Source organism: Maniola hyperantus, chromosome 5 (genome assembly GCF_902806685.2).
Source record: "Maniola hyperantus chromosome 5, iAphHyp1.2, whole genome shotgun sequence".
NCBI lineage: Eukaryota > Metazoa > Arthropoda > Insecta > Lepidoptera > Nymphalidae > Maniola > Maniola hyperantus.
The window spans coordinates 9554672-9564252 of record NC_048540.1 but is presented as its reverse complement, the minus strand read 5'-3'; the positions used below and the strand labels follow the sequence as shown (position 1 = coordinate 9564252).

The window sequence follows — 9581 nt, the reverse complement described above, 5'->3', positions numbered from 1 at the left end:
AAATTAAAATATTTTTATGTATCTTTAGCAGCTTGATTTTTAAATTCGCAGTTAGCTAAAACAAGCTAGCAAAAATGCGTATGTTAAAAGTAAACACTTATACTACTCTATCCCACAAATTTTGCTTCTCAAGTAACGTCTGGCGGCATTATCATCCTGGGCCATTATTAGACATGCGTGATAGTGAGTGATCATGTTAGATTAATAACGCAAAAACAAATGATTTATTGCAAATATAATAATACGAAACAGTAGTAATAAATTGCAATAGTTTGCCTGTTTGTAGGTTAGTACATGCGCATCACTAAAAAACTACTGGATATACTTATTCAGAATTAATAGGAGTTGGTTGCCTATATCACGCGGACGAAGTCTCGGGAATAAGCTAGTTATTATAATCATTAAATCAAACCCACGTGGATTAGTACTTACCTATAATAACTGCATTTTCGTGAGCATGCCCTAATCAGTATACTCTTACTATAAATGCGAAAGTGTGTTTGTTTGTCGCTTTATTGGTTTGTCGGTTTGTCCTTCAATCACGTCGCAACGGAGTAACGGATCGACGTGATTTTTTGCATGGGTATAGTTAAAGACCTGGAGAGTGACATAGGCTGGCATAGTGGCATAGTGATTTTTATCCCGGAAAATCAAAAAGTTCCCCCAAGCTTTCAAAAACCTAAATCCACGCGAACGAAGTCGCGGGCATCAGCTAGTTATTCTATAAAAGGTAGATAGGTATGAAGTAAAGGTAAAAAAGTATAGACTTTATTGTACACCATAAAAAATACCTTATACACATAGACTGATTATATTACATGCTTATACAATAATTCAATCATTAGGTACTATCTAGAACAGGTGGGGCTTCTCGCTAACATAGCGATCTCTTCTAGACAACCAAGGTAGTATTTAAGGTAGTCGTGATATAAAATCTCGGTGATAGCCTATAGTGGTTAAGATTTCAGTCTAGTCGGGGTCCCGGGTTCAATTCCGGGCACTTATCTTTCGGAGCTATGTATGTGCGTTTGAAGCAATTAAGTATCATTTGCTTTCCCGGTGAAGTAAAATATCGTAAGGAAACCTTCAGGCCTGAGAGTTCTCGATAATGTTCTCAAACATGTGTGAAGTCTGCCAATCCGCGCTTAGCCAGCGTGGTAGAACCTCCTCATTTTGAGAGGAGATCCTTGCTCAATGGTGTGCCGATGGGTTGATATGATGCTGTTAAACCTAAATCTCACGGAGATAGATAAAGGCCGGCGAAACTTAATTCGCCTCGGCAATAATAACGCCTAACACAAATTGTCTTTAAATTAACAGAGCAAAAGCAATATGCAATTTCTTGCATCTTACGAAATTGAATGATGATGAACGGACACTAAAAACTTTGTGTAACTAGATACTAATGAATTGTATGATCAAGCAATGCAAAGCAATGTGATTTTGTGGACGTAAACACGCTTGCTTTAAGGTCAATACTGAACAAATGAAAATCCGTTAGCTTTGTTGAAAGCCGTTACCGCACCGAGTTGACATATACATCTCGAGGTAATGCATCCACTGTTTACTTATTTCATAGATTTTGCGACATCACTTAGGATTGCAAAACTAGGATTGCAGGGAGGTGGGTAACTTAAGTCTACTATAAATACTCAAATTATCAGGATACATAAGCATCATTCAATAACAGTATCTTGTATTGATACATCAACTATACCAAACAATACAAAAATGAAATCTTTTGTAAGTGCTTTATGGTGATTTCGAATTCAGTTATTAGTGTCAGTGAAGTGATAAACGATGTGACCATTTGCAACACCAATAATTATCATGTGTTGTTCATAGTTCATACTGTAGTGTTCTAGTTTATACATATAAATAAAATCGTACCTAGTTTATCCTAGATAGTTTTACCTACAATGTGAAACTGTGTGATCGATAATAATAGAATTGTGGGTTTTCAGGTTTTGGTAGCTCTTTTCGCCGCGGTGGCGCTGGCTGCCCCTCAAGCCCCGATTGAGCCCATTCCCATAGTCCGTCAGGATAGTCAAATCAATGGTGACGGTTCATACCAATATTCATTTGAGACGGGGAACGGTATCAGCGCTGACCAACAGGGTGATCTGAAGAAAGTTGGGGATGTTGAAGCAATAGAAGTCAAAGGTCAATTCCAGTATCCAAGTGATGACGGAAGCAACATTCAACTAACATACACAGCCGACGAGAACGGCTACCAGCCCCAAGGTGCTCATCTTCCTACTGCTCCACCAGTACCGGAGGCCATCCAACGTGCCCTCGCCTATCTCGCCACGGCTCCTCCACAGCCTGAAAATTAACAGGCTTGCACTGCACTGTAATGATTCACGTTAATATAAAGCCGCATCCACTCTAATAAATTTCGCGCAGGTTGGTGAACGCTGCCTATGATGTAAATATTTTTGCCGCAAGTTGGAGTCATTCTATAATAACATACAATCAGAAGTTATTGTGTCGAATTCGTCTGATAATCTAGAACATCAGATGAATTTGACGAGACGAGACACACCCCGCAGTTTTTTATTGGTGATGACGTAGCTTAAAAATGGAATTATTTCGAATAGTTATTATTTATATTTTTGTACTTTTGTAGACCAAATATAACATTCAATTATACCAAATAAAACATATTTTTAATTTCCTTTCACGTGGAGTAACGTAGGTACATGCATAGGGCTTGTGTTAAAAATTTAAATATTAATTTTATTTTTATCTCTCGTTTATTTATTCTTCTCATTTTTATCATATTTTTAAAAAAAACAACAAACAATAAAATAACAGAATCAACAAAAAAAAATTAAAGTAAAGAAACAGTAAATCAAATAACAGGAACAACAAAAAATAAAATAAAATAAAATAAACAACAGAAATTAAAGTAACAAGAAAAAAAGAAAAAAAAAAATTAAAAATATGATAAAATGGATCCCACTAGCAGCGGGCTAGGATCCAAGCTGCCAATGGTCAGGGCCCCAGAGTGAGGAACCTCCTCACAATGCGTGCCGTCTCAAGAACCACTGCCTTCTCTACCCTTGATCCAACAATTAAGCGATAGTTTCTAAAGATGTTGGTCGATACTATTATTAATTTTATTATTATTATTATTTATTGTTTGTCAGTAGGAAATAAATTACAGATGTATCAATTTACATTATTTCTATACTTTCGTCATCTTTATACTAATACCTACTAAGACATACCTAATACTTACTTACTTGATTACCTTATAGATCATGCTATTTGAAGAAATTTACTAGATCACCTATAACTACTTTAGTAGGCGACAGGTCGAGATAGCAATCATGGTGGGGACGCCCCGCACACCCGCACATCCCCCGTACTAACCCGGTGCGGGATAGCGCGGTTGACGTGCGGATGTGCGAGGCGTCCCCCCGCCTCATACCCTGATTGCCATCTCGACCTGTTGCGTACTATACATATCGTGAATCACTTAAGTGTCGATTTTCTAACATAGAGTAACGTGTTAATCCAGGAATAATTTGTGCATAATGACAGTTTTTGTACGCAAAACCTGCCAAAATATCAAATTTATTCTCGGATAAGCTTATTTTCGTGAGTAAAATCATTTTCAAAAATATGCCGGGCTAATTATTAAGGCCGATTCACACCAGAATGGCAGCGGCCGGTAGCGACCGGAAACGGCCAGCAGCGACACGACGAGGCCGGCAGATTTGGTTTTTTTTTCAACTCAACTATTGAGCTGAGTGAGTGTGTCAACGATGCGCAACAGCAAAGGCACAAACGAACTAAGACGCTTTTATTTTATTAGAGGTTTCTAGTGATTTGGAAAAATAACATAATAGGAGAGGATGAAGTTGTATAGTGGGTGTTGGAGTCGCGTGGTAATTAGTCTAGGCTGAGTACCTACTCATATATATCTAATAATACTTCACAGCAGGATAAACCTCCTCGGGATTGTCATACCAGAAACAGCTACGTATAGGTTATGAAATGAAATGAAATAAAATAGTTTATTTGTATGAATATGGGAAGACAAGGTGCTTACAATACAGAATTAAGCCACCATATCCTGTCAGGATACCCTGTCATCTTTTTTTTGACAAAGTAGGTCATTAAGCATTCTGGACTATTTAGTATACAAATAGGTGACCTGCGCAGACTTCACTCGGGGTTTCCTTGAAAAACTCGTCAACGGTCTTGGGTGTAGACACGGATATTTTTTTAATGTAAGCACATGTAAGTTACCTCTGTACATATAGTAGACCTATTGAGGTAGGAGCTAGGAGGATATCTGTTAGTAGACCTCTAGTTTAGTGTCACATCTTTTTTTATGGGTAACTAAATAGTTATTAAGTTGTAGTCGCCAGAAGACAAAATTACGAACATTGTTCATGCTTTTGTAACAGGCAAAAGGTAGTAGATTAAAAAATGTATTTATATTGGCTACGCATATCTCATTTGAATAAAAAACGGTTCAAGTGCGAGTAGGACTCGCACACGAAGGGTTCCGTGACACTGTACAAGAAAAAACACTTTAATTTTTTTTGTGATATAACCACAAATTCACGGTTTTTGGATTTTTCTCTTAACTTGTGCTATAAGACATTGCCATCTGAAATTTTTTAAGATTCAAGGTCAATGGCAAGTACCCAATAGGTTGACGGGTCTTGAGTGTTGACAGACAGACACGGGGACAACGAAGTGTAAGTGAGTATAAGGGTTCCTTTTTTTCCTTTTGAGGTACGGAACTCTAAAAACAAGATTGGAACGACACTTGGCCATCAAAAGGGAAATTGCGTAACCGATGAATCTGATCTGTAAAAACCAGACTTGAGCCTCGTCCTCAAGGACGTTCTTACCCAAAAGCATAGAACACAGAACTAGCTTGCATTATTCTGCTACTAATAATTTCTTATGAAACAAGTTTAGTAGGGCCCTGTTAAATATTATTAATAGAATATCAGTGTTATTAGTAGAGTATCATCATAATTTCAACCCATGGCCAGTCCACGGCTCACTTCTCAGAATGAGAGAGGTTTTGGTCATAGTCCTAAGTCCATCATGCTGGTGAAGCTCAGATTGGCAGACTCCACACACTTTTAAGAATAAGTAGAATCGGATAAGGATAATAATGTGACTTGTTTGATGTTCTCAGTCTACCTAGTTGGTTGTCTGCCAAAGCGGCGATTCCCGGTACGAGGTTACGATCCTACGGATCTCCTAATTACTGACTTGATTACGTAAATAAACTTCAAGCATCTCTCCCTCGCGAGCCATCGCCCTATGATTGACTGTGAACTTTCTTATGAGGCCCATAGTTAATTAGCGATTATGTTTCGGATCCATAATACGAGTATGTAGGTATGTGATCTCCTTATATTCTTGGCACTGAGTGCAAAATAATATTCATACAGATTGGGAACTCCAGGTTTATTATTTTATCTTTACCATGAATTGGTAGAATAACATTAAAATTGGCAATGCCAATTCACTAATTGTTCATCTTGAGTAAGACCTTTCTTATACCGATTTCAATAGGATTACCTTGATGTTGAAGAATAGAAATATTGCATAAGCATCGATTATAAGAGGCCTATAAAATCAAAGGCAGCTAAATCCAAGTCTGTCAAATATTCAGTAAGCTACAAAAATCGATAACTTTGTTCAGGTAGCTACGATGTTCTTTATTTTAAAACAGATTTATAAAGAATGAGAATATTAATAATAATCTGAATTTTAAAAAATAAAACTCCTTTTATATTTGAGTACTGAGTGAAAATAAAATTGCATTTAGCTGTCATTGATTCCAACTTTAGGACATTGCTGTATTTGATTCTGAGTAACTGGATATAGCTGAGTTTGATAATGACAGCCGCCATTTTGAACTCAAAATGGCGGCTTCGGATTAGTGATGTTCATAAACATTCGATAAAGTAAAAACAACTAAGTATATTATTTTATTACACATTTTAATAAATTTTCAATGAAGTGAAATAATTGCTTTTATTCTTTTATCCTTATTATATTCTTAAGACTGGTGATTCTTCTGCTATCCCTTCACAAAAACTTTCTTCTAAATCTTGATTTCCTTCAACAAATGGCCCTCTAATTATATCTAAGTAAAATTGTAAGTCTTCTCTTTTTTGCCATTCTAATCCAAAGTGTTTTGCCAACAATTTCTCAACATCGGTTATTTTTGCCTGGGCCACAGGCACTCCCGTTGAAATGGTGGTAGGTTGAAGCATGCTTGTATTTTTGCCAGTTTTGCAGACATTAAAGGCTTTATTTATATCTGAATAATAAAACGGTTCACCACGGATAAGTGTGTTTCCTGAGATCTTCGATCTTTTTATAATGAATCTTTTACATTCGGTTATTTTGAATGGCCATTTCGCTGTCGGTTTAAAAACCTCTTGAGTGGCTCTTTTGAAGTCTAATATAATAATATCCTTTAGATTCGTGACCGTCGCATTACTTGAAATGATGTCGCAATATTCTTCTGGTTGGATGATTACTTCTCGTTTCTTTAGAACCTTTTCTATGTTGCCGAAGACTCTGTCCGGGGGCATAAAACTATGCCCTGTTACAGGAAATATTATTTCTATACGTTTTACAGATACATTTTTTAATAACCATTGAGATAGCATGCTTAGCATTATGCTATTTTTGTTTTGCCCACCACAGCCATCGGCAAATAAGCGTATTATAGTGATCCCTGATAAATTGGTTTTATTTAACCGATCATAGACAGCTGATGCTATTTGATTAGCTGTCTTACCGAATTCGTTTTCTGTCCAGGTGTACGCAAAGGTTGTGTTCTTATTAAGCTTGTCTTTAGAGGATCCTTGCACAATAGTAAAATTATATAAGTAAAATTGGCGACTGTAATAAGCACTTTGGTCTGGAATTCGAGGTAGTGGACTGTTTTTCTGGCAGTCAAACGAGAAGGTTATCATATCGTCTTTTTGCTCCTGCAGCATTTTGAAGAACGCCTTTGCTCGTAATTTATGCACTCTCAGTGCAGTCATCAACTCATTTTTCTTGATTCGATCGTTTTCTTTTTTGATTCTCTCATTCAATTCAATACAAGTTGAGCATGCGTCAGTGTTAGGGGTACCGAAACCTAAATTAAATTCTCTATTAAAAATATGGCGGAAGTATGATTGTTTAACAGGAGATACAGGATTTTCGTCTCTAAACATTTTGTACAGCTTGTTTATACTCAAGTCACTAGATAGGTATTTGCGTTCTTGAGAGGATGATCGACAATAATGCGATTCAATGCATTTTAGTTTGATAATATAACGTATAATGGACTCCTTCTGCTCTTTAAATTTATTTATCTTACGATTACCCCCTCGTCTTTCCCTGGCAATTTCCCCTGTATGAAATAAATGTTTCAAAGCATACTCTACACGATATTTTGTTATGCCAAGAATATTCAGGAACGCTTTTTGGCAAACAGGAACACAATCATTGCGAGGTCTAAAAACGCTATACTTTATATTAAAATCTCTACCCAATCTTATGCTTTTGGTAGGACGCCTTCTTTTTACCTTCTGCGTTTTACAGCACTTCAGTATCAAAGCATCTTGTTCACTCCGTTTATTTGAGGAATAAAACGAACTGTGAAAATTCATAATATCAGTCATTGTTAAACTTGAACATTTTAGATGTTTATTTTTATGTGAGCAGATTATTCGTTCGGGTGCTTTCTTTGGCATGTACCTGAAAATTTAAAAAATTCTATAGTTTAAGAGAGCATCGTGTCTTTGTAACGTTTCAATTTTCCGTTGGCCAAACTCGGCGACGAGGGCAGTGATTTCAAATGTTGGGCCTTCATCACCAAGGACAATAATATTTATTGTAAACTAAAAGAGTTTTCTTGGCTCTTGGGCTATGAGAATATTAAAAACTAACTAACCTAACCTAACCCTGCAGCATCAGGATTGAGGAGTTCAATTCAGAAATTTTTATGGGACCACCACAAAAACGGGCGAATTGAGAACCACCTCCTTTTTGGAAGTTGGTTAAAATAGATTATTAAAATGGTTAAGCGTATTTTTTTATTGCAGTATTATCATGATATTCTAATAGTTGGTATTTGAAACGTAAAAAACGTGTATGCACATCACTAACCTTTTTTTCTTAGCAATATTAGCTTTCCAATTCTCGGGGTTTCTCGTTCTTTTACGAGCCTTGCCCGCACTTGCTCTTGTTACAGGAACCTCCATGGATATCCAAATTCGAATAATAGCAAAAGAATTGTCACGTAATTCAATAGAAACACAAGAATAACGCTAAAAACTGGACGACACATTCGCATGAATTGTATGGGGCAGCCATGTTGTTTTTCCGAAATCTTGCTCTCTGATTGGCAGGCGTAACTCTAAGCTGTATTTGATTCTTACTGGTTGGCATGTAGCTATCTTTGATGCCAGTATCGATTTTTGAACTGAATTTGCTAGGGATTTAGCTGCATTTGTTAGTAAAATGAAAACACTAAAGCGTGCCCAACTAACTAAACTAGATGGCGCCATAGTTAACTCATTTTACGACATTATGGCGTTTAGCTACCTTTGATTTTATAGGCCTCATAAGATTACCTACTACGGTGGATACGAAATAAATAAATTGACTAGTTAATTATTTATTAATCAAATGGACTAAGAGCCAGCGAGTGGCAGACCTTTGTTATTTTATTAAAGCTAAAAGTTTCTCTGCGTATTGTTCCCAACACATGTTTGAATCAGGATGGCTTTGGGAGATAACAGGTAACAAAGGTGTTAAAAATCTCACGACAAATTATAAAGTCTAATCAGTATCCTTATTATAAATGCGAAAGTGTGTTTGTTTGTTGGTTTATTGGTTTGTTGGTTTGTCCTTCAATCACGTCGCAACGGTGCAACGGATTGACGTGATTTTTTGTATGTGTATAGATAAAGACCTATAGAGTGACATAGGCTACTTTTTATCCCGGAAAATCAAAGAGTTTCCACGGGATTTTTTTAAAAACCTAATTCCACGCGAACGAAATCTTATAGTATTAGAAATCACGTTATGCGTTGCCAAATACTTAGGGCTTGACCACTGCCAGACCCCCTTAAAGTTAAATAAATTGTTAAAGTTTAAGGGTGTCTGGCAGGGGGTTGCCACGATACTATATTGTGTCTGGCAATGCATAACGTGATTTCTAATACTATTTCGAACTTTCAGCTTTTATGAAATAACGAAGATCTGCCACTCGCTGGCCCTCTCTCTAAAAGATGTATGAGGCTTTTTATGTTTTTGTCATTATAAATGTCATTTTTTCGTCATTATGTTCAACTTCAAGTGAATAACAGACCTATTATGTAATCCATCGGTTTGGACATGACTTATATTTTATTGGTCTGAAGATTTGATTTCAAGTATTGTTCAGATAAATAAACAAAGTATTACTTAGATAAAAATAGGCAGCATTCTATAATTTCATTTTATGTCAATAGAGTTTTTAAGGTTCTATACCCGAACAGTGCCAACGGCACCCATTTACTAAGCCTCCACTGTCTGTCCGTTTGTTCGTC

General features: G+C 36.5%; 2 protein-coding genes across 2 annotated transcripts; one reads left to right on the top strand and one right to left on the bottom strand.

The window, feature by feature from the left end:
* Window positions 1-1690: 1690 nt before the first annotated feature.
* LOC117982210 (endocuticle structural glycoprotein SgAbd-8-like) lies at window positions 1691-2402 on the top strand. The gene is made up of 2 exons (XM_034968529.2): window positions 1691-1743; window positions 1965-2402. Exons 1-2 carry the CDS (start codon window positions 1732-1734, stop codon window positions 2334-2336), a joined length of 384 nt encoding a protein of 127 aa, XP_034824420.1. The 5' UTR covers window positions 1691-1731; the 3' UTR covers window positions 2337-2402.
* A 3563-nt stretch (window positions 2403-5965) lies between these two features.
* On the bottom strand, window positions 5966-8596 carry LOC138402324 (uncharacterized). Its single transcript, XM_069498553.1, has 2 exons — window positions 8155-8596; window positions 5966-7743 (listed from the first exon to the last, which is right to left on the bottom strand). Exons 1-2 carry the CDS (start codon window positions 8247-8249, stop codon window positions 6036-6038), a joined length of 1803 nt encoding a protein of 600 aa, XP_069354654.1. The 5' UTR covers window positions 8250-8596; the 3' UTR covers window positions 5966-6035.
* Between the last annotated feature and the right edge of the window lie 985 nt (window positions 8597-9581).